Source organism: Ranitomeya imitator, chromosome 7 (assembly GCF_032444005.1).
Source record: "Ranitomeya imitator isolate aRanImi1 chromosome 7, aRanImi1.pri, whole genome shotgun sequence".
Classification (NCBI taxonomy): Eukaryota; Metazoa; Chordata; class Amphibia; order Anura; family Dendrobatidae; genus Ranitomeya; species Ranitomeya imitator.
This window is the reverse complement of record NC_091288.1, coordinates 161,962,799-161,989,907: the sequence shown is the minus strand read 5'-3', so window position 1 is coordinate 161,989,907 and position 27,109 is coordinate 161,962,799. Positions and strand designations below refer to the sequence as shown.

Below are 27,109 nucleotides of genomic sequence, written 5' to 3'. Positions count from 1 at the left end.
GGCAGGGAATGAAAGGGTAAAGCCAACCACGGTTTGGACACATGATGTATCAGAGGGGGCTTGTTATCTGGTATTACTCATGCAGTCCATGATATGTTACGGTGTTCATTATAATGCACCAACAAGTGTTAAATCCAGAAACATAAAAGATAAAAGTTAGTGGTGTACAAGGGAATACGCCACAAGGTTTTTGCAATGTGTGAATGAGTAAGGGGTTAAATCGTGGAATTCAACAATGTGTCACATGTCAGGCTGTGTTCTGTTGTTTATGTACAGCAGTGTTCCCCAACTCTGGTCCAACAGGTCATGTTTTCAGGATTTCCTTACTATTTCACAGGTGATGGAATTATTGCCTGTGCATGTGATGCAATTATCACCTGTGCAATACTAAGGTAATACTGAAAACATGACCTGTTGGTGGCTCTTGAGCACCGGAGTTGGGGAACACTGATGTACAGTAAAGGTTTTATCACTAGGACATTATCATTGCCATGACTAACTGGCACACAAACACTTGTCTGACTCCGCCCCTCCCGTGATAAGCAGCTCACTGTCTGTAGATGATGTAAATGCAGAGCCTTGGTGGGCGGGGTTAGCTACATCAGCTCTGCTGCATTCTACATCTAAAAGCTCTGATTGTGTTAGAATGGCTGCACCCGGCAAACTGAGTGATACATTGCTGGATTCAGGGTCACTTTGCCTTCATTTAGGCTGCTGTCAGAAGAGATGACCACATGACATTTGTATGCCTTTTGCCAGTTCTCATTTACTTTAAATACGGGCTGCTATGTAAGTCATACAGGTGCATTATAGCGCCCCGCAGTGGCCATGATGGGTATTGCTACATTGGTACATTATTTTCATGAGATGGATCAGATGCTGTCACCCCACACAAACATTATGGGACATGTGGATGGGTCATAAATGCTTGCTGGTGCATCAGGAAAAATATATCTGCAAAAATAAAAATATTAGAATTTGAGAGTCTCAAATTTGAATATTTTTGTTGGTGCTTCATGTTTTTCAGCTGTCTATGTGCAAGTAAATTCCCATTTATAGCGCTTGATTCATTCGTACGCTTAACCAACCGGTTCGATAAGAAATCTTCTGTTCAACGCAAAAATATTTACAAAGCGAGCAAGCGAACATTAACGGGAGAGGTTCTCGTTGCATGGCAGGTTCTTCTGACACCTAGGGTGTAAATAAACACTTAAGTGTTGGAGAATAATAAAGATTATAAGAATAAGCCCAAACTGCATGAAGGAGTCACTCCGTATTACCCAATAATGACATTCTGAATGGAAATAAATGAAGCCCCTGCAGTGCTATTCTGTCAGCCTTTGAAAGTAAATAACTTGGCTTCTGACAAGAGAGAGACCATTTTTTCCTCCTCCTGCCACGGTGCATTAACTGAGCTGTGCAGTTATGTTACAACTGAGACAGAGTAGTGCCTCGCTCGGAGAGAGAAGAAAGCCTGCCTGCTTATTATCTTTTCACAATTACCCAAAAAAAAAAAAAAAACTTCTTTCACCTGATTCTGTAGAAAGGAATCTGCACATTACATCGGGACGGATCTCTGTAATGCAGGCTCCATGGTGAAATGCATCAAAATGAGACGTATTTGCATTTATTTTTTTTATTTTTTTACTCATTAATTTATTTTCAGCACATTCTGGAGCTCATAGAACTGGAAATGGTTGTAAAAAAAAACATAAGGGCAAATGCATCGTTAAGTCTGGATCCGAAGCCCCCTGTAATATTAGTGAAAATGTTCCCATTTTTCTACCCCCAAATTTTCCATTTTTTATTTTAGTTATACGGCATATAAATGTATACGTGCGTCTATGTATTTGTCACCAAAACTTGACTCATCCAATATATGGATATATTTTGTTTTGGGGAATGATGATGTTTTGCCCTTCCATATTTGCAGATGCCGTTAGATATGAAATCTTGGATGGATCCATTCATGACAATGATAAAACCTTCCGCGAGGTCTGACTAATATACTATGTATTGCGTGTAAATGATCTGTAGACATCATTTTAAGTTCCTGATGGTATTAACGTTGTGATTGAAATGTACCAGTTATGTAACAAATCCTGGCATTAGTCAGGCAAACCCTAAAGCTGGGTGTCGGCATCCTTGTAGGCCATGCGAAGGAATGACCTCCCATCTTTGCCTGATGAAGAGACCTGTGTAGTCTCGAAAGCTTGCAATTTGTTACCATCTTTCCAGTTAGCCATTGAAAGGTATCAACCACTGAGGACTCTCAATTCTAAATATTTTTCTACCTACTGGCTAACACGGTACCAAGATATATATCTTTCCTCCCACCTTCAAGCATCATTGAATTGGTCACATAGGAAATTCAAAGAGGTTGCCCAGGTGTGAAATCAAAGCCTGCAGTCTATCTGTGTGACTGCAGATTTCTAAATCATGACAGCGTGCTACAATTCCCTGGTATTGCCTGTGCGAGCGGAGGTATGACCCCATGAAAGCAGGCAACTACAGTGCCCACTGGTCCCATCTGGCTTCTCTTAATAGAAGTGATTTTAGGCAAGCCACGTGGGTCTATTAGGCACATGACCACATATATGTCATGAATGACATAGAGTGAGTGTAGGCTTTGTTCTCAAACAAAGACAACCCCTTTACGCAAAGGAAATGTGAAGACGGTACCCATAGACATCACCTCATTAGTTTTCATAAGGCATAGATCCAGTGTTCGACTGGGGTACCAAGGGCCCACCAGTAACATTGACTCTGGGGGGGCAAATACTTTTCACCTGCATACAAATATTGCATTGCCCTCGTTCACAAATTTACCTATATCTCTATATAATAAACTGGGTAGTTTGGTTAATGAATGATGAAATGCTGCTTTCTTCTGTACAGAGTGAATTATGCCAAGTACTGCCATACAGTGGGGTTGGGAGCCAAGATCTGCACGGGGCCCACTGGGGAATTCCCCTGTTACCCTATGGGCCAGTCCGAGGCTGCATAAATCTACTGTAGAATCAGGTTTTTAACAATGTGTAATTTTTTTACTTTTCCTTTGCTCCATACAAATGTCACAATCAGCAAAATAATTAGATCACAATTTATATTTTTGTATAAATAAAGTGCGGAAAACTAGCCCTGATCACACTAACGATCAAACATTTTCTGTTTGGTACCTAGCCATAGAAAAAAAAAAGCAGCATAATCTTTCACTTAATGTGCATGGTGGCCTTATGAACCACATGATAAGAAAGAGTATATTATCATATTCTCATAGAATTCATTTTCACTCGATGTTTCAGATAAAACATCTGTAACAAAGCACTGTCAGTAATAGACTGAAAGCTCTTAGTAAGGCAAAATTCAGGATTTCCACAAGGCATTCCATCAATCAGGACCCAGTGGAACCATGTCGTTCACTCTTAAAACTTATACAGGGTTCGGGCAAGGTTCCCTGCATTGCGTCAATGGAGTAGAAGTGGGCCGGTGGAGTGGGCTGGCAGAAAATAGCTAGATAGCTTGAGAAAAATCAAGAGGCAGTTGGGTAGTCAAAACACAAGCTGGGGTCAAAGACAGAAATAAGCAGACTCTATCAGAGAAGTAGGAGAGAACCAGAGCAAGTGAAACCTATAACTGGCAGCCAGAGATTGACTACTGATGAGCCCTGCCCATGGCTTCCAGCACAGAGTTGTTACACATATATACAATGCTACTCAGTTTTGATGGCTCCTTCTGCTCTCCAACATCCTTCTCTCGGAAAGAATGACAAATGTCTACGGTCTCCAGGAACGCAGAGAACACAATATAGCCTGTGGAGGAAAGCTATCGAAAATATTTGTGTATCTGTTGTCATGTGCATTGAATGTTAGCATTGGAATCTCCATTGATCATTAACAGATCTAGTTTATTTCAGTAAGATTTGCTCTAAATCTTATGTGTTCGACCACCGACATCAGATCTCAACTGGTCACCTTGTTAAGGTGCTGGCTTTTCTAAAGGGAAGTAATCACATCTGCGCCTAAAATTCAAGTGTCCATGAAACATGGTCTGTGTACAGACAACAATATATATCAGGTTTTTGAGCTTAGGTCTGGAGACCTGAGGCCAGTCTGTCCACCATGCTCTTATGTGTTCGACCACTGACATCAGATCTCAACTGGCCACTTTGTTAAGGTGCTGGCTTTTCGAAAGGGAAATAGTCACATCTGCACTAAAATTCAAGTGTCCATGAAACATGGTCTGTGTACAGACAATAATGTATGAGATTTTTGAGCTTAGGTCTGGAGACCTGAGGCCAGTCTGTCCACCATGCTCTTATGTGTTCGACCACCGACATCAGATCTCAACTGGCCACTTTGTTAAGGTGCTGGTTTTTCGAAAGGGAAATAGTCACATCTGCACTAACATTTAAGTGTCCAAGAAGCATGGTCTGTGTACAGACAATATATATGTATGAGGTTTTTGAGCTTAGGTCTGGAGACCTGAGGCCAGTCTGTCCACCATGCTCTTATGTGTTCGACCACCGACATCAGATCTCAACTGGCCACTTTGTTAAGGTGCTGGCTTTTCGAAAGGGAAATAGTCACATCTGCACTAACATTTAAGTGTCCAAGAAGCATGGTCTGTGTACAGACAATAATGTATGATGTTTTTGAGCTTGGGTCTGGAGACCTGAGGCCAGTCTGTCCACCATGGTCCAGACATGGACAGTGTTTTACGTACATCTGAATTCGACCTAAAAGTACATTCACACATGGCAGGTTTGTTACAAAAATGTCCACAAATTCTCATTCATTTGGGTTTGGCCTACAAAAATCCTTGTGAATCACATTCAGATGTATGAAGAAGATTGCTTATTTTTGCCTAAATATCTACAACATATCTGACTCTTGCGAATAAACCGTTAGGTTGTAATTGCACAAATCTGATTTATTGCAGACATGTAGGACCAGATTTTCAGTCGCACAGATGTGTATACCCTTTAAGGACCCCGGATGCCTAATGTTTCCAAGCGGACACCTCCGCGTTGAAAGATTTTAATGACATCCTCCCGAGGATTGGTTCTGATGATCCAATTTCGTTATTTTTTTTTTTTATCCTAGCACAAATTAAGAAATACACTGACGCTGAACCTCAATGCTGCATAATATTAATAGCCCTTTCTCTCAGCTCATAAGTCGAGTTTTTGTCTAATTAAGTTTACAGCGGTGCCAGGAAAGGGAATATAATGCAAAAGAAGTGAAATGATTGTGCATTGGTCTAGTCAGGAGGTAAATGAGAGATGCTAGCAGAGGAATGGCATAATTTCCTCAAGAGAATCCAATGCATTAAATACTTCAATTTCAAACTGATAAATCAATTTCACCAGTGCCTTGAAAAGACTGCAGACCTTTAGGGATCTTTTCATATGGAAAGGTTCAGCTTCAGCTCTCGCTAATGTCATTACGTCTCTTAATGCAAAGTGATATACTCTGTTGCAGAAAGCCATTGTCACTTCTTTTTTTCTTTTCTCCACCTCAAAGCCTGCAGGATTTTACTAAAGCTTAAGACATAGACAGCACAATAGACTTTCTTTGTGTACATTATGTGGCAAACAAAAAAAAAACCATGTAATAAAATAAAGCGCGGCGTGTGAGGAGGAAAAAGAAAACAACTTTATCTTTGCTTGGTAAATAATACAATAAAGCCACTTATATTGAAGACTATAAAAAATATCCCGGCTCTATGCACTGCATTGCAATGAGCAGAAAGCTGCTGCCGCACAAGCCGAGCGTTCAGACTCAGCCCATAGGGCAGGTAAAAATGCTGAACCCCGGCCCCCCGAGTGTGTGCACGATACGGCAGACACAATGTACTGCACCGAAATGTAACTGGAAGCTCCAATACAAAAATCGGGAAACGGACCCCCGATGTCCCACGGAAAATTTATAATACTGCAGTCTTCTTAGATCCTAGAGGATCTGTTTTATGAACCTAGGGAAAAAATGCGAAAACACTGGGCACGCTGCACCAATCAAAGAGTGATGGCCACTGCCAGTCATTGACAGCTACTGCAGAACATCTTTTATGCAATACAATAGGAGCTGTGCTGCAGTAGCCGGCAACGAGCTACACTGACCACAACACTCTGAAAAGAGTCGCTTCAGTACCATAGCAAAAAAACAGATGGGGCGCCGAGTGTCGCACCTCTAGCCATCTGCTATCCTGTAGATAGGTCATCAATACAACACAGATCTATAGTGAAATAAGAAACGCATTCAAAGCATTATCGTTTGAGGAGCTTTAGGAGTTAATAGTGTGTGTATTTTAATGCAGCATGCTCTGGGACAAAACATGGATGGCATCAGTGTGTTGTGCGTATATTGGTTGTGATTAACACTGCAATGAATCGGAGAAACTTTGCGATTGATTTCACTATTTTATTCATATGAGAAAATCACTGATCAAACACTGATGGCAAGAACTGACTCTCTGACTAAAACTGATGGTAAGAACTGACTCTCTGACCAAACCCTGATGGAAAGAACTGACTGTCTGACCCAACACTGATGGTAAGAACTGACATTCTGACCAAACCCTGATGGTAAGAACTGACTCTCTGACCCAACACTGATGGTAAGAACTGACATTCTGACCAAACACTGATGGAAAGAACTGACTCTCTGACCAAACACTGATGGTAAGAACTGACATTCTGACCAAACCCTGATGGTAAGAACTGACTCTCTGACCCAACACTGATGGTAAGAACTGACTCTCTGACCAAACACTGATGGAAAGAACTGACTGTCTGACCCAACACTGATGGTAAGAACTGACATTCTGACCAAACACTGATGGTAAGAACTGACTCTCTGACCCAACACTGATGGTAAGAACTGACTCTCTGACCAAACACTGATGGTAAGAACTGACTCTCTGACTAAAACTGATGGTAAGAACTGACTCTCTGACCAAACACTGATGGTAAGAACTGACTCTCTGACCCAACACTGATGGTAAGAACTGACTCTCTGACCCAACACTGATGGTAAGAACTGACTCTCTGACCAAACACTGATGGTAAGAACTGACTCTCTGACTAAAACTGATGGTAAGAACTGACTCTCTGACCAAACACTGATGGTAAGAACTGACTCTCTGACAAAACACTGATGGTAAGAACTGACTCTCTGACCAAACACTGATGGTAAGAACTGACTCTCTGACCCAACACTGATGGTAAGAACTGACATTCTGACCAAACCCTGATGGTAAGAACTGACTCTCTGACCCAACACTGATGGTAAGAACTGACATTCTGACCAAACACTGATGGAAAGAACTGACTCTCTGACCAAACACTGATGGTAAGAACTGACACTCTGACCCAACACTGATGGTAAGAACTGACACTCTGACCCAACACTGATGGTAAGAACTGACTCTCTGACCCAACACTGATGGTAAGAACTGACTCTCTGACTAAAACTAATGGAAAGAACTGACTCTCTGACCAAACACTGATGGTAAGAACTGACTCTCTGACCCAACACTGATGGTAAGAACTGACTCTCTGACTAAAACTGATGGAAAGAACTGACTCTCTGACCAAACACTGATGGTAAGAACTGACACTCTGACCCAACACTGATGGTAAGAACTGACTCTCTGACCCAACACTGATGGTAAGAACTGACTCTCTGACTAAAACTGATGGAAAGAACTGACTCTCTGACCAAACACTGATGGTAAGAACTGACTCTCTGACCCAACACTGATGGTAAGAACTGACTCTCTGACCCAACACTGATGGTAAGAACTGACTCTCTGACCAAACACTGATGGTAAGAACTGACTCTCTGACTAAAACTGATGGTAAGAACTGACTCTCTGACCAAACACTGATGGTAAGAACTGACTCTCTGACCAAACACTGATGGTAAGAACTGACTCTCTGACCAAACACTGATGGTAAGAACTGACTCTCTGACCAAACACTGATGGTAAGAACTGACATTCTGACCAAACCCTGATGGTAAGAACTGACTCTCTGACCCAACACTGATGGTAAGAACTGACTCTCTGACCAAACACTGATGGTAAGAACTGACTCTCTGACCCAACACTGATGGTAAGAACTGACATTCTGACCAAACCCTGATGGAAAGAACTGACTCTCTGACCAAACACTGATGGAAAGAACTGACACTCTGACCAAACACTGATGGTAAGAACTGTCTCTCTGACCAAACACTGATGGTAAGAACTGACACTCTGACCAAACACTGATGGTAAGAACTGACTCTCTGACCCAACACTGATGGTAAGAACTGACTCTCTGACTAAAACTGATGGAAAGAACTGACTCTCTGACCAAACACTTAATGTAAGAACTGACTCTCTGACCCAACACTGATGGTAAGAACTGACTCTCTGACCCAACACTGATGGTAAGAACTGACTCTCTGACCAAACACTGATGGTAAGAACTGACTCTCTGACCAAACACTGATGGTAAGAACTGACTCTCTGACCAAACACTGATGGTAAGAACTAACTCTCTGACCAAACACTGATGGTAAGAACTGACTCTCTGACCAAACACTGATGGTAAGAACTGACTGTCTGACCCAACACTAATGGTAAGAACTGACTCTCTGACCAAACCCTGATGGTAAGAACTGACTGTCTGATCCAACACTGATGGTAAGAACTGACTCTCTGACCAAACCCTGATGGTAAGAACTGACTCTCTGACCAAACCCTGATGGTAAGAACTGACTGTCTGACCCAACACTAATGGTAAGAACTGACTCTCTGACCAAACCCTGATGGTAAGAACTGACTCTCTGACCAAACCCTGATGGTAAGAACTGACTGTCTGACCCAACACTAATGGTAAGAACTGACTGTCTGACCCAACACTGATGGTAAGAACTGACTGTCTGACCCAACACTGATGGTAAGAACTGACTCTCTGACCAAACACTGATGGTAAGAACTGACTCTCTGACCAAACCCTGATGGTAAGAACTGACTGTCTGACCCAACACTGATGGTAAGAACTGACTGTCTGACCCAACACTGATGGTAAGAACTGACTGTCTGATCAAACACTGATGGTAAGAACTGACTCTCTGACCAAACACTGATGGCAAGAACTGACTGTCTGACCCAACACTGATGGCAAGAACTGACTCTCTGACCAAACACTGATGGTAAGAACTGACTGTCTGATCAAACACTGATGGTTAGAACTGACTCTTTGACCAAACACTGATGGCAAGAACTGACTGTCTGACCAAACACTGATGGCAAGAACTGACTCTCTGACCAAACACCGATGGTAAGACCTGGCACTCAGATCAAACACTGATGGAAAGAACTGACTGTCTGACCCAACACTGATGGCAAGAACTGACTCTCTGACCAAACACTGATGGTAAGATCTGGCACTCAGATCAAACACTGATGGAAAGAACCAACACTCTGACCAAACACTGATGGAAAGAACTGACTTTCTGACCAAATACTAATAGTAAGAACTGACACTCTGACCAAACACTGATGGCTTTAACTAACGCTCTGACCAATGCTGATGGTAAGAACTGACTCTCTGACAAAACACTGATGGTAAGAACTGACACTATGAGCAAATACTAATGGTAAGAACTGACTCTCTGACCAAATATTAATGGTAAGAACAGACACTCTGACCAAACACTGATGGTAAGAACAGACACTCTGACCAAACACTGATGGTAAGAACTGACTCTCTGACAAAACACTGATGGTAAGAACTAACAATCTGACCAAAAACTGATGGAAATAACTGACTTTCTGACCAAATACTAATGGTAAGAACTGAGACTCTGACCAAACTCTGATGGCATGAGCTAAAACTCTGACAAAACACTGATGGTAAGAACTGACACTCTGACTAAAATACTGATGGTAAGAACTGACACTCTGACCAAACACTGATGGTAAGAACTGACTCTCTGACCAAACACTGATGGTAAGAACTGAAACTCTGACCAAACACTGATGGTAAGAACTGACTCTCTGACTAATACACTGATGGTAAGAACTGACTCTCTGACCAAACACTGATGGTAAGAACTGACACTCTGACCAAACACTGATGGTAAGAACTGACACTCTGAATAATACACTGATGGTAAGAACTGACTCTCTGACCAAACACTGATGGTAAGAACTGACACTCTGACCAAACACTGATGGTAAGAACTGACACTCTGACCAAACACTGATGGTAAGAACTGACTCTCTGACCAAACACTGATGGTAAGAACTGACTCTCTGACCAAACACTGATGGTAAGAACTGACACTCTGACCAAACACTGATCATAAGAACTGACACTCTGAATAATACACTGATGGTAAGAACTGACTCTCTGACCAAACACTGATGGTAAGAACTGACACTCTGACCAAACACTGATGGTAAGAACTGACACTCTGACCAAACACTGATGGTAAGAACTGACACTCTGACCAAACACTGATGGTAAGAACTGACTCTCTGACCAAACACTGATGGTAAGAACTGACTCTCTGACCAAACACTGATGGTAAGAACTGACACTCTGACCAAACACTGATCATAAGAACTGACTCTCTGACCAAACACTGATGGTAAGAACCGACTCTCTGACCAAACACTGATGGTAAGAACTGACTCTCTGACCAAACATTGATGGTAAGAACTGACTCTCTGACCAAACACTGATGGTAAGAACTAATGCTGACTAAACACTGATGGTAAGAACTGACTCTCTGACCAAGCACTGATAGAACTGACACTCTGACCAAATGCTAATGAAAATCTGAACAAAAACACTGATGAACAATGGTCCATATGAGAAACATCACAGACGTTAGAATGAGGCTTCATGGAGATTTATATGTGATTAATACCATAGGGATGCATTTATTGAGTTCATATTGCTAGTTCTAACTCCTTCCAGGCTCTGGTCATGGTATCATAGTCTTTTAACTACAAGTGTCATATATCAGTAGTTGATATAAAAATGTCTATATGGAGCCTATGTGCTGCAGCATATCAAGGAGGAATTATCCCCTACAACTAAGATTTGTAATCTTAAGATTCTGGAAACCATTGCTTAATCGTAAGCGGGAACCTGACTTACTATGAAGTTTTCTTATGTGGCCAAGGGAGCCTTTGTGCTGCTTTCGATGCTAGGGTTCAGATGCAACTGTTACCTCTGCACTCCAGATAAATAATATGGTTTTGTTTTGGTGAATACCAATATTACTATTTTTGTGATAACCTTTGGCTTGGCTTGTCTGTTTTTGAAATGTGGAGGATATGAAGTTACAGTGAGGCACAATACATTTCAGGCAATAAACGATACTTAACCAGAGAAGCAAGTTGCAAATTAAAGACTTGGATCAATGGAACAACTTTGTATCTAGCATTGTTTGTGATTTTGTGTTAATTTTTGACGTATTTTTTGGACTATAAGACGCACCGGTGATGCTGCGAGTTTCATCCCAGGCTGGTAGTAGGGGGTGTTCTGTGGGGCAGGGGCTTTGCTGACATTATTTGAAAGCCCAAAGACCCTTGCATTTCCATGATATCAATGCGGTGAACTCCGGGAAAATGGCTACCGGAGGCGGTGAATCCGCAGATTTCGACCTCAGGAGCCAATTTTCTGGTGCCACCGCATTGAAACCTTGTAAGTGCGGGGGCTCTGGGGTTTCACATAATGTCAGCGGAGCTCCAGGACTCATAGCATCGCACAGCAGCGTCACTGCACCAAACACCTTCTCCTCCCAGCCCAGCGCCTGGAGAATCACCCGACTCCTTACAGTAAGCCACAATCAGACAATAAGACGTGCCTCATTCTCCCCCAAATTTTAGAGAGAAAAAGTGCGTCTTATAGTCTGAAAATTACAGTATATATGTGTATCATCAGCATAGTGGCTCATCGCTTGGTGTTGCAGCTTTGCAGCGCTGGAGTCCTGGTTTCAAATCCAACCAAGCAGAATATCTGCAAGGAGTTTGTATGTTCTCCCCGTGTTTGTGTGGATTTTCTCCAGGTTCTCCAGTTTCCTCACACATTCCTAAGACATACTGATATTGAATTTAGATTGTGAGCCCCAATAGGGACAGTGATGATGATGTCTATAAAGCGCTGCGGAATTAATCGCGCTATATAATAAAATAAAAAAATCAGCTAAAATCCACATTTCCATACAGCTTTGCAAATAAAATCCTTATCATGATTTTGGATGCTGATTTGATTTTGCACCATAATAATGTATTGCGTTTTGTGTTTTATTATTGTAAAATGTAAAACAAAGATGTAACCAGATTAAAAAGAATGCATATCATTAAAGGCAGAAAACACTCATGGAAATCCCTCTCATGTCATTTAGGGACGGTCCAGATGCTACAGTCACACACAGACTATATGTTCCCCTAAGCAGCAAAGCTGTTCATGAGCCCCACACTGCCCCCTCTGGTGAGAGGCGGCGTGGACCCACATCACACAATGCTGCACATGTACAGAGCATCGTTTGTCAGACAATATGCTTGTGTGTTAGTGAATGCCGAGCAGTTGCTTGCCTTTCACAATGTCTACTGTACAGCAGTTACATTAATCAGAAAACAAAACAAAAACATCTCCTCCCTGCCCCGGACCATCCGTCAAGGCCCAGCTGTAAGGAAAACAGATGGCGAATGAGCATTTGTGGTAATGTGGACTCCTTTTCACTCAAGTAGGCAAAGCGCTGACATTTCTCATGTGAAAATGGCACTGTGTACAATGTGCTGCGAAAAAATATGTCTTCACTTATTCATTGTATGCAAAATAATTACTGTGTAACAGGCTGCGGCCATTCACATCCCATGTATAGTGGATTGCCGTCATTTCATTACAGCAATATTCCAATCTCCATCAGCAGTCACGGCAGGTCCAATGTGTGGCCAACGGATATATACAATAATATATAGAATTCACCATCCCCTCTATATCACTCTGTCTATCTTTTGGTCTATGTATCCCTGTGTCTACAGATTAATCTCTCTTTTCACCTTTCTGTCTGTATTTCTACTGTCTCTATCAATATTTACACATCTATATTATCTCTATTGTCATCTCTTAACTTTTGCCTTTTTCTGATATCTGTCCTTCTCTCTTCTATTATCTACCTCTTGTCTTTCTGTTTTATTTCTGTCCACCTGAACTGTCATATCTATCTATCTATCTATCTATCTATCTATCTATCTATCTATCTATCTATCTGTTATATATCTATCTGTCTATCTATCTATCTGTCTATCTATCTATCTGTTATATATCTATCTGTTATCTATCTATCTGTTATCTATCTATCTATCGATCTACAGTATCTATCTATCTATCTATCTATCTATCTATCTATCTGTTATATATCTATCTATTATCTATCTATCTATCTATCTATCTATTATCTATCTTTCTATCTATCTATCTATCTTTCTATCTATCTATCTATCTATCTATCTATCTATCTATCTATCTATCTATCTATCTCTGTTATATTTATTATCTATCTATCTACTATTTATCTATCTGTTATATCTATATTCTATCTATCTATCTATCTTTTATTTATCTATCTATCAACTATCTATCTATCTAGCTATCTATATATCTGTTATATATCTATATATTATCTATCTATCTATATCCTATTATCTATCATCTATCTATTATCTATCTATCTATCTATCTATCTAATCTATCTATCTATCTATCTATCTATTATCTATCTATCTATCTATCTATCTATCTATCTATCTATCTATCATTTATCTATCATCAATCATCTATCCTATCTATCTAGTATGTATCTATCTATTATCTATCATCTATCAATTAGTGATGGACGCACATGCACCGATAAGGTGTTATCCGAGTATCTTGGGCGTGCTCAGGTAATATGTTCAGGTCCCAGCGGCTGCATAATTAGCAGCTGTTCGACAACCTAAACACATGTGGGGATTCCTATTTGTTAGGCAATCCGTGCATGTGTTGAGGCTCTCTAACAGCCGCCAAGCATGCAGCCGCCGGGACTCAAACAAATTAGCTGAGCACGCCCAATATACTCGGATAACACCAGAGTGTGCTCAAATAACACCTAATCCGAGCATGTTCGCTCGTCACTACTATCTATCTATCTATCATCTATCTATCATCTATCTATCATCTATCTATCTATAATCTATCCATCTGTCATCTATCTATCTATCTATCTATAATCTATCTATCATCTATCTATCTATAATCTATCCATCTGTCATCTATCTATCTATCTATCTATCATCTATCTATCATCTATCTATCTATAATCTATCCATCTGTCATCTATCTATCTATCTATCTATAATCTATCTATCTATCATCTATCTATCTATCTATCATCTATCTATCTATCTATCTATCTATCTATCTATTATCTATCTATCTATCTATAATCTATCTATCTATTATCTATCTATCTATCTATCTATTATCTATCTATCTATTATCTATCTATCTATCTATCTATTTATCTATCTATTATCTATCATCTATCTATCTATCTATTTTCTATCTATTATCTATCTATCTCTTATCTTTCTATCTTCATCATCAACATATTGTTTTGTCCCTTTTTTTTACATATGAAGGTTACAGTGAGTGACAATTTGTGACGACGAGATCGCCACTTCCAACCAGCCTTGCGTCTCACACGTCTGTATACCCCCTCTGTGTTTCTCACTGTTGTTCCTCAATACAATGTCCAACATGATGTTAGTGAATTCCAGATAAAGAGCCTCTGAGTTTTTTCTCACTGTGGATGTGCGGCTTCTATTATCAGCCATGGTTATGTAATCGCATCCAGTTATCACAGCATGATCTATTGAGCTGCTCTCCAGTTCAAGCTTAGGGCAAGTGCCCACCGCCATGATGACGGTCCTGTGTCCCACAGACCCTGTTTGGAGTTGCATTTTGTGCTGCATGAGATCACAGTTGCCGGGAGGGGGGATGGTTGGGGTTTTTCCCATCTGGCACGTCACTGCTGAGATTCCAGGCAGCATCCCTATCATCTGGGAATGGCAATCTGCCTGCAGCATCATCAGACTGCAGTGCAGATACCACATGCAGCACTTCCACCATAGACGGCTACAGCCGATTGCAGAGTAAGCTCTCTCCGACATATGGGTGCACATTTTAGGTGAATTGCCGCAGTGATTATGTTCCTGCGGCACAAGGCTCTTCTGGAGACACAGCTCGAAAGTCTTACGAATCATCATATGACAGATCTGTCTGCATGCTGATAGCGGTAGCTTACAAAGGAAGCATGGTATAGCCTTGTATTAATATACAGGCACAGGTTATCCCTCTGATTATATACCTATCATTTAACCTCCGAACATTTCCGATAAAATCTAGAATTAGTCATTCATCATTTATTCCGATCTACAATAAATTATTCCGAAATCGTTTTTTGCATTTAGTAAACAAACGCCACATTTTAAGTATCTTTCTAAACCTAATATTTTACATTGACTTATTACGCAGCAAGGACATCAAATTACTGAAGACGCCGATTGACTTATTGCGCACTATTTAGAGAACACGGCCAACAGCTCGACTGCTCTTCATTTCCTTAGGGCCATCGGCCAGCACAGCTGATACCTATTTCTGCAAGCCCAGCACTTCACAAATGCCAATTTTCTACTGTTTAAGCACTTAAGGATGACCAGTCACTGACGCCATTAATGATCTACTGCGGGCTACTTTCTAATTAAAAAAAAAAAAAAAAAAAGTTGATCCAGAAGTTTTAGTTCAATTGCTTTCGATCTAAGTGCGTCCGTCCACCTTGAGCAATGTCTCCATTTTAAGCTAAATTATTCCCAGATTACGGATGACTTCGTTTTGAAAAATAAACCCCCATGTATCATCATTAAGAGAGGAGCACAAATGAACAGTTCGAGCACGTTGACAAGGGCACGGCCCACTGTAAGATAACTTATCGGAGTCAACTTGAGCAGATGGCAATTTGACCACTGGCTAAAACGAATGCTTCGAGCAACCTGTAACAAAACATTGCTTTCTTACTAGTAAATAGGTATCTAGCAAAATATTACTATGGTTATTAGCTGCAGCAAAGCAACTACTGATACATCTGAAAAAGTGTTCTCTTACGTGAGCATTGACTTGTATTCTGGTTTTATAGTATGGCGGTTGGGTGGGATCATGTTATGATATACAGGAAAAAACAAATAACTAGGTGTATGGACTTGGAATATGACAAAATAAATACATTCTACACACACACAAGCATAGATGCATTCATATAAACAGACATACTCAAACCAACCCAACTTACTCGGAAAATATCACATTGTGATGTAGATGGAAAACTAAACATACTGCAAGAAATATACAACTACACATACATGCACAATCACAAGGAAACACATATACGTTATACATACATACACAACAAACTTACCCAAATAACTCAGTAAATATCATATTGTGATATAGATGTAAAACTAAACATAAACAGTGCTACAAGAAACACAGAAATATACACATACATACAGGTAACGATACATACACAATCACAAGGAAATACACATACGTTATACATACATTCACAACAAACCTACCCAAATAACTCAGTAAATATCATATTGTGATATAGATGTAAAACTAAACATAAACAGTACTACAAGAAACACACAAATATACACATACATACACAGTCACAAGATATACTTCATACATACACACACAACAAACCAACCCAACTAACTCAGTAAACACTGTAATGAGAAATAGATGTAAAACTAAACATAAACACTACTACAAGAAACACACAAATACAAATGCATACAGGTAGCAATACATACAAAGTCACAAGGAAACACACATACTTTATACATACAGAGCAAACTTATCCACCCAACTCAGTAAATATCATATGGCGATATAGATATAAAACTAAACAAAAGCACTATTAATCAGAAATATACACATACATACACAATCAGAAGAAAACACATATACTTTATACATACATACACAACAAACTTATCCAAGTAACTCAGTAAGTATCATACTGTGATATAGATATAAAACTAAACATAAACACTACTGCAATAAGCACACAAACACAAATGCATACAGGTAGCAAAATATTTAGAATTGAGAGTCCTCAGTGGTTGATACCATTATACAGGTAGCAATACATACAAAGTCACAAGGAAACACACATACTTTACACATACAGAGCAAATTTAGCCACCTAACTCAGTAAATATCATATGGCGATATAGATATAAAACTAAACAAAAGCACTATTAATCAGAAATATACACATACATACACAATCAGAAGAAAGCACATATACTTTATACATACATACACAACAAACTTATCCAACTAACTCAGTAAATATCATATTCTGATATAGATATAAAACTAAATATAAACAGTACTACAAGAAACACACAGATAACGATACATACACAATCACAAGGAAACACATATAATTTATACATACACACGCAACAAACTTACTCAAGGAACTCAGTAAGTATCATACTGTGATATAGATGTGAAACTAAACAAAAGCACTATTACAAGAAATACACAAATTCACGTACGTACACAGTCACAAGACACCACCTATACTTTATACATACATACACAACAAACATACCCACCTAACTTAGTAAGTACACACATTTAGCGACACATACACAATCACAAGGAAACACACATACTTTATACACAGACTTACACAACAAACTTACCCAACTAATTCACTAAGTATCATACTGTGATATAGATGTAAAACTAAACATAAACACTACTACAATAAACACACAAATACACATACAGCCAGGTAACAATACACACACAATCACACGGAAGCGCAGAGATTCTTTATACTAACATACACATCACACAAAACACATAAAGGTGATGTGAAATATGTAAAACCGCGCACGCAAACATCGATTCATTCAGAAAACTCAACCAGGACACAACCATACCCAGCAAACTCGATTAAGATCACTTTTGATATAAGTGTTAAAACAAACAACGAAACCCACACGTATATACATACAATCATACACGCGCACATACAGCGACGGACAGACAGACTTATACAAACCATATAAATGATCTGATGTGTGTGAACTCAGATTGATCGCACCTTCATTACACACATATGCCCAACAAACTCTTGAAGAGTGACTGTACACTTGTCATACAGAAGTCCTAAACATTCACAAACATATGGTAACAACGCAAAAAGTGTGCACACGGAAACCTTAACATTGCCCCTACTAATACATATTAATATCACTAACAGATTATTCTGCATTGTAAGAAAAGTATTTTTTTAAAGTAGCTAAGTGCAATTTTCCAAACTTTGTAACTACCAGGGAATATAGGCCGTACCCCAATAGTCACCAGATGCATCAGTGGGTAACATTTTATACTAGCAAATTCTAGAGGCTCTTCTGTCCCAAAACTCGAGGTGGTGATCACTTCATAACCGAGCCGCGTTCATGCAGGTATCGGACAGACACACAGTTTCATGATTATTTATCGATAAATAAACCATCTAGATACATAACGACAAGTCATTATTTTTTCACTATATTCCAATCCGCCGCAGAGTCAGATATTCTCTTTTCTGTAGGTTTGTTGTACTGCAGAGGTTTATTTCACTGTGATGCAAAGTGCACCATGGATCTACTCAACTAAAGTACAAATGTAGCAGAACTGTCATTTGACATAACTCCCTTTTTTTTCTTTTGCATAGGACTGCAGCTACCGCTCCTGCATTGTGCTATTTCTCTGAACTCAGAGCTATAATGTGTAGAGTGAAAACAATGTAGTTAAGTGACAACATCCAGTTCTTTTTTCATTTACTTTCAAAATACAAAGAGTGCAAAGTAATAGATTAATCCCTATTAAAAAAAAAACTGTGCAGTGAATAGTTTACTAGCATCGGCAGACTTTCATCAACTAGTGTGCAGTGTAAATCATGGGTGTATGTTGTACAGTATGGCTGTGTCCAGTGCATGAATGTGTATTATTGACAAATAAGTGTTTTTTGTGTGCATGTGTAAGTTATAGATGTGCATATTGTGTCATCGTGTCCAGTGTTTGCATGTATGTGTAGTATAGTGTTATTTTTTATTATTGGCAGGCGGTATTAGTGCATGAACATGTACACTGTATGCATGTATGTGATGTAAGCACAGTGCACACGTGTGTATTATTAAACTGATGTCTGTAATTGAATGATGTGCAGTGTAGAGAAGCATATTACTGTATGGATGGCTACAGGTGTATATTGTATGGAGGAATATTATATTTATGTAAATATTATCTGGATGTCTGCAATGTATTAATGTGTTGTGCTCTATGAATGTGCATTATTGAAGAGGGGTGTATTATTCTATACAGATGTTTCTTGTATAAAGAAATATTTTATATACATATATAAGGTGTTGATGTGCTCAGTGTATATTATTGTTTAGTCGTGTATACTTATATGACTGCGTTAGATAGATAGATAGATAGATAGATAGACTACTTTAAAGGATAAGTGCTATCGCATAGATGTATATGTTGTATGGATGTGTGCAATATATATAACTGTTAGGGTGTGTGTATTTATGAGTGGGTTGTATGGATGTGTATTATTACATGTATGACCTATACACTTCTCGTAAGGAAAAGTATTGTTGTATAGATAGATAGATAGATAGATAGATAGATAGATATGATGTTGATGTGTGCAATGTATATTACTGTTTGGACATGTATATTTGTATGATTGTGGCATGTTTGGGTGTGTATTATTAATATGTCTATCATTTTATATATATATGCTTCTTGTAAGGATAAGTATTATTGTACGGATGTACTGTACATATTGTATGGATGTGTATAATGTATATTTTGCGTGGACGTATATATTTGTATGACGGTGTGGGATGTTTGGATGTGTAAAATTACATGTATGACTATCACTACATATTCATACGTCTTGCAATGGTAAGTATTCTATAGATGTAAATGTTGCACGGATGTGTGCAATGTATATTACTGTTTGTATGTGTATGTTTGTATGACTGTGAATGTTTGGATGTGTTATTAATGTGTCTATCACTTTATATGTATGCTTCTTGCAAGGATAAGTATTATTGTATAGTTGTTTATGTTGTATGAATGAGTGTAATGTATATTACTGTTTGGATGTGTAAGTTTATATGACTGTGTGGGATATTTGGATGTGTATTATTACATGTATGTCCATCACTGTATGTAGATATAATTCTTGTAAGGATGAGTATTATTGTATAGATGTGTATGTTATATGGATGAGTACAATGTATATTACTGTTTGGATGTGTGTATTTGTATGACTGTGGGATGGTTGGATGTGTATTATTACATGTATGTCCATCACTGTATGTAGATATAATTCTTGTAAGGATGAGTATTATTGTATAGATGTGTATGTTGTATGGATGAGTACAATGTATATTACTGTTTGGATGTGTATGTTTGTATGACTGTGTGGGATGTTTGGATGTGTATTATTACATGTATGTCCATCACTGTATGTAGATATAATTCATGTAAGGATGTGTATTATTGTATAGATGTGTATGTTGTATGGATATATAATGTATATCACTGTTTGATGTGTATGTTTGTATGACTGTGGCATGTTTGGATGTGTATTATTACATGTATGTCCATCACTGTATGTAGATATAATTCTTGTAAGGAGGGGTATTATTGCATAGATGTGTATGTTGTATGGATATATAATGTATATTACTGTTTGATGTGTACGTTTGTATGACTGTGGCATGTTTGGATGTGTATTATTACATGTATGTCCATCACTGTATGTAGATATAATTCTTGTAAGGAGGGGTATTATTGTATAGATGTGTATGTTGTATGGATATATCATGTATATTACTGTTTGGATGTGTGTATTTGTATGACTGTGGGATGGTTGGATGTGTATTATTACATGTATGTCTATCACTGTATAGAGATATAATTACTGTATAAGTATTACTGACTAGATGTGTATATTTAATGGATGTCTGCATTATGTGAATGACTATTATTCCGTAGATGTACATAGATGTAAACATTATGCAGTTCCAAGTGTTCACCACAAATCGCAGAAGACTCCCAACACAGCCATGTATTATAAAAGTAATGGTGTCTTTTACGATAACTAGTTGTGTGGGCTTGAAAGCTGAGCAGTTCTTTTGAAAGCAGAACTATACTACATATTAAAAGCGACTTCCGCAGCCACATTGAGTTTTCCTTTGTAAATATACATCAGGCTATTATACTCAGAGGGCGTTTTGTAGCATGCATCTTATGTATAATGCAGATGCTCTCAGTGCAGGAACTCTAATTGGAGCGGGGGCCAAAAAAAAAAAATGTTGACTAGAATATCATCTATTTCCATAATACTTACATACCGGAAGGTCTCAAATAATTTACATTGAGATAAACCTATGGCCATAAAGCAAATAGGAGATTATTTTTTTTCCACTGGAGTCATTTCGTCACATTTAGTTGTGTTTCATCAAACTTGTCATCCATAAAAGATATTGTCCCCCTCCCACTGTGCTTTATGTGGCATTATCTGTAACAATAACGTGTATAGCGGCAGCCTGTTGACGTCTGCAAGTATTTTCCTGCTTTATAAATAATGCAGGCAACTGTTAAAAACTACTGGCAAAGGCGAAAAGTATCTGTTAAAATATTCAGGACAAATATAAAATTTACACGCCGTTCGGAGCTGGTGGCAGTAAATATCGGTGGCTTTTTTTTTTACTGCACATTGCTTACGTCTTAATGGTGCATTCCTTATCGCAATTTTCCATATTACATAGGGGAAATGGAGTCAATGAAGTGCGTATAGGCTCCTGAGTTACACATCAAACCTATATGTGATCAAATAGGTCACTGATATAATGATATTGGTATTAGCCATTCCTGAGTCCAACCATGGATGAAGACCCAAAGTGCACATCAGGTCCAGAAGAAGTCTAAATGGTTAATGAGGGTCACAATAATACCCAACTACTAGGAGAGTGGTTTTGGAAACATTTTAAGGCTTTCTGCACCTTACCTGCTGTAGTAATGGGTTTACACAGCATTCGGAACGATGACATTAAAAGACAACTGCTTCTATGGAAATCTCCCCAACCCTCGCGTAAAGTCCTACTGACCTGTCACCTCCATCGTTTAATGAATATTACTTAATATACAAATAATGAAAGAAAAGCAGATGACCGAGCAAGATAAAAGAAGATGGTAAAACCTCCGGCCAACCTAATTTAAAAAATTAAAAAAAAAAAAGATCTGATGTTCAGAATCAGAACAGATCTATGGAAGATTTCTCGAAAAGTTAAAAGAACGGCCAGTTATTGGGGGGGAAAAAAAGTCAATCCTAGAAAGTGGATGTATTTATCATTTATCAAATGCAAATTGGAAATGGGAATGCAAAAACATGAACTCCCAAATCACGGTCACAATCTATGTACACATAAATCTTTTACCATGCATATATTATAATAGGCTAAAGTGACGACAAAGCCCATAGGGCAGCAGAGAAAGGGCTGCTGTCTCCCTGCTTACTGCCTTACCCCACTGCATAGGCAGGGAACTCAGGGCACCAGGTGAACCGTAGCAATGCCTGGATGTCAGGAAAGAAATCTATCATTTTCTCATTTTTACGAGTCAGCATGAAGAATAACTGAATCCAAAAAAGTGCAGATGTTTTACTAGAACAACATGTATGCATCACACTCAATGCTGGCCGGGATCTTATCACTACTGCATGGGATCGTACAGGTAATGTAAAATGGATGAGACCCAGTACTTTCCACTGAGTCCTATGATGCACATCCAAGTTTAAAGAATTACAACCAAAAATATAAATATCTAATAAACAGTTTGCTATAGATTTCTCATGTGCCGGTATATACTTTGCAATGGAGCCCAATGGAGACCCCAGTGCTCGCTAATAATGCAGCAAAGATTGCAGCACATGATGTGCATGTCCTGGATGACATATGCAGACATGGCGGTCTACAGATAAAGTTTGGATCTTGCTATGTATCTCCCACTACTTTGGTGCATAGACCGCCTTAAGTAGGGACCCGTGCTAATACTTCTCCATACACTACACGGGCAGTCATTACCATTTAATAACAGTAAAAGGAGCGTTTTCTGATTACGCAGCACAAAGCTAGCCATTGTGAAGACTTTTTAAGTCGCAGGTGAGGAAATGAATACAGTCCGGGACCCGGAGAGATTAGAAAATAGACACCCTCCTGAGATAGAGATCACATAGCATTTGCTGCTGCAAAGCCTAAAGGAAGCAGAATCAGGCGTAAGATCACACTTTAACCGCTTACACTGGCGCAATCCTTTCATTCCTAGGCATTAACTCTTTGCAGGGTGGCTCTTTTGCTAGAAGAACAGCCCTGCTCTGCCTTTTATTAGGATATTAGCCGTAACACAGAGGCTTCCTTTTTTTTTTTTCAGGTTCACAAAGGAGACATTTACATCTCATTAAAATATTGCTGGCTAGTATTCGACAGAAATCAAAGACGTCCCCGTGACTGCAGCAAGTAATGTACAGATACACAAGCATGAATGACTGCCCAGCAATAATGGAACAGGATGGGCTGCATGTTATCGTCTTCTGCCCAAGTTATGGTCTTTGTGCTGCACAGCGGCGGGCTGGATACATGACTCCCGGATAGGAGCGTGCAATGTGTGTGCAGCAGGATGCTGAGATCCTAGCATACTCGTGTCTTAGCCTCACCACCTAAGGCATTCCAGCTCCAAATCTATGCCAGGCTGTCACTAAAAGCCCTGCTTTCCCCATCTTTGACTTAGGTACGTAGGTTGAAAAAAAGACCTAGGTCCATCAAGTTCAATTACACATTCAGCATAGGTTCTATAGACAAGAGTAAACCCCCAAACCAAAAGTTCATCTGCAAGCAACGGCAACGAGAAGAGAGCAAAGCAAGGAGAAACTTACCTGCTGCAAGTACATAAAAGTCAAGGCACAAGAGAGCTGTGGACACATGCCCACATTCGGCAGTGCCACGCAGGTTGCACCCGTCAGAGGATGCTGCATGGTGTTGCTCTGGAGTCGACGTAGAACAAGTGAAGGGGCTAGCATGCAAGCACGTTTGTCCTGTCTTGTCAGCAGGTTTTAAATCGTCTTTTAGCTTCGGTGACCTAAAGTTACGAAAAAAAGTCCTTTTCCTTCTTTTTTTTTCCGTTCCCCTTCGCTATCCTACTGCTGGAAGCGTGCGTTCATTCGTCAGCTAAGGCAACTAGGCAAATTAAAAACCGAAGCCGCTTAAAGTGTGGGGTGAAAAAAAAAAAAATCAACGGAGGGATTTAACCAAAAGCCTGCAGCCTAATGAAGAGTCAATGTAACTTCCTCAATGACAGCGAAGAGAGGGAGCTCGACGTTTCCCAACAGGAGCTTGCTGACTAGCAGAGAGATTGACTCACTGAGGCTCAGTCGGCTGGTGTTGATGCTGCACGGCTTCTCATTTGTCAAATGGGTCCTAGGGCAGAGGCTTTACCACTCACCAAAATTCAAATACTGCATTTTTAAAATCCCCAGGGAGGGTGGAGAGAAATAGAGAGAGATCGAGTGAGCTAGTGCGAAGGAGAGAGAGAGCGAGCAAGCGATTGAATGAGAAAGCTGCATCACAGACAAGCGTGAGATTTAGGCAATTAATGTCATTGCCCAGCTGGGACCCACTGTCTATTAGAATTTCTTTCCCATTGCTGTTGGTCAGCAGAGTCAGCACCAAATCACGTTTTCATTTCCTTTTTTTTTTCCCTTTCTCTCATCTACGCCACAAGCCATCTACATAGATATCATGGAAGATCTTATCTTAGGTTAGCCAACGTCACCCATTTTCTATCCTTATTAAAGCCTCCAACGAGATTTGCTGACATTTTTGCATGAATAAGATTTTCGCCGTCCTCGTGTAAAGTTAACAATTCAGGGAGAAAGCCAGACTTGTTTTTTTTTTTTTTTTTAATGACGGAAAGGTTTCAGAGACCATTTCCAGCTACAATTAGAATTGGAAATTGGTATTATATTCAGTCTATTAAAAGAGATTAGTCTATCAGGCTTCATTTTAAAATGAAATTTGGCTTTTTATTATTTAATATGTCCTTTTCTTTTTTTTTTTTCTTCCCTGTGAATAGAATGACCACGTTTCGAATTAATATTCCACTCTTGCGCGCTCTTTTTCTTTTGTTTTATAGAGTAATAATTGTTCATTAGGAGGGCTAGTTAACCTTTATGTAATAAAACAGAATGTGACTCTCGGATCAAAGTATTTTTTACTTTAGGTGTCCTTGCGGAGAGGCGTTTAGAAAGATTTACACTATATACTTTCACTGGGAGGTTAGGTGTTATTTTATAACCTGTGTGTGTGCTGTATGTGTTATCATCTGATCACATCAAGTTTATGGCCGAATCCTACAGGATTTGGTAAAGTCAGAGGAATGATGAAAACATCACTGGCATTAAAGGTATAATTAATTCAGTAAAGTTATGTTTTACATCAGTGAAGTTAATAAACGCATGTCATAATACACACAACACACATTCAATGACAGGTACCAATTCAGACTTCCTCATATCACACACATAGACAAACACTGTATAATAAACACATACATTCGACCGTATAAACTCACATTACACATATAGAATACAAACACATACATCTACAAGTTTACAACAATACACACTCACGTCACACTCATGCACAAAAAATACAAACACAATACACACAAATGCACACCTACTTTTACATCGCACATAAACATGTATCACAGATACACTCATACTCCTTCACATTACACAAATATGGAACACAAACACATACATCTACAGGTATACAACAATACACACTCACGTCACACTCATGCACAAAATAACTAACACATACAATACACACAAATGCACACATACGTTTATATCGCACACAAACTTGTATCACAGATACACTCAAACTTCTTCACATTACACACATGTAATGCAAACACATACATCTAGAGGTACACAACAACACACACTCTAGTCACACCCATGCACAAAAAAATACAAACACATACAATACACACAAATGCACACCTACTTTTATATCGCACACAAACATGTATCACAGATACACTCATACTCCTTCACATTACACAAATATGGAACACAAACACATACATCTACAGGTATACAACAATACACACTCACGTCACACTCATGCACAAAATAACTAACACATACAATACACACAAATGCACACCTACTTTTATATCGCACACAAACTTGTATCACAGATACACTCAAACTTCTTCACATTACACACATGTAATGCAAACACATGCATCTAGAGGTACACAACAACACACACTCTAGTCACACCCATGCACAAAAAAATACAAACACATACAATACACACAAATGCACACCTACTTTTATATCGCACACAAACATGTATCACAGATACACTCATACTCCTTCACATTACACAAATATGGAACACAAACACATACATCTACAGGTATACAACAATACACACTCACGTCACACTCATGCACAAAATAACTAACACATACAATACACACAAATGCACACATACGTTTATATCGCACACAAACTTGTATCACAGATACACTCAAACTTCTTCACATTACACACATGTAATGCAAACACATGCATCTACAGGTGCACAACAACACACACTCTAGTTACACCCATGCACAAAAAAATACAAACACATACAATACACACAAATGCACACCTACTTTTATATCGCACACAAACATGTATCACAGATACACTCATACTCCTTCACATTACACAAATATGGAACACAAACACATACATCTACAGGTATACAACAATACACACTCAAGTCACACTCATGCACAAAATAACAAACACATACAATACACACAAATGCACACCTACTTTTA

At 39.0% G+C, this 27,109-nt stretch overlaps 1 protein-coding gene across 5 annotated transcripts in view; it reads right to left on the bottom strand.

The window, feature by feature from the left end:
• Window positions 1-24,984, bottom strand: part of RBFOX1 (RNA binding fox-1 homolog 1) — a 974,878-nt gene extending 949,894 nt beyond the window's left edge. Inside the window, exon 1 of one of the 5 annotated variants that reach the window (XM_069733980.1) lies at window positions 24,138-24,984. In XM_069733980.1, the coding sequence (XP_069590081.1) occupies window positions 24,138-24,281 (144 nt within the window). In that variant the 5' untranslated portion in view covers window positions 24,282-24,984. The remainder of the gene's footprint in view (window positions 1-24,137) is intronic. The other 4 variants (XM_069733986.1, XM_069733978.1, XM_069733987.1 and 1 more) reach the window with 4 other exon arrangements.
• Between the last annotated feature and the right edge of the window lie 2,125 nt (window positions 24,985-27,109).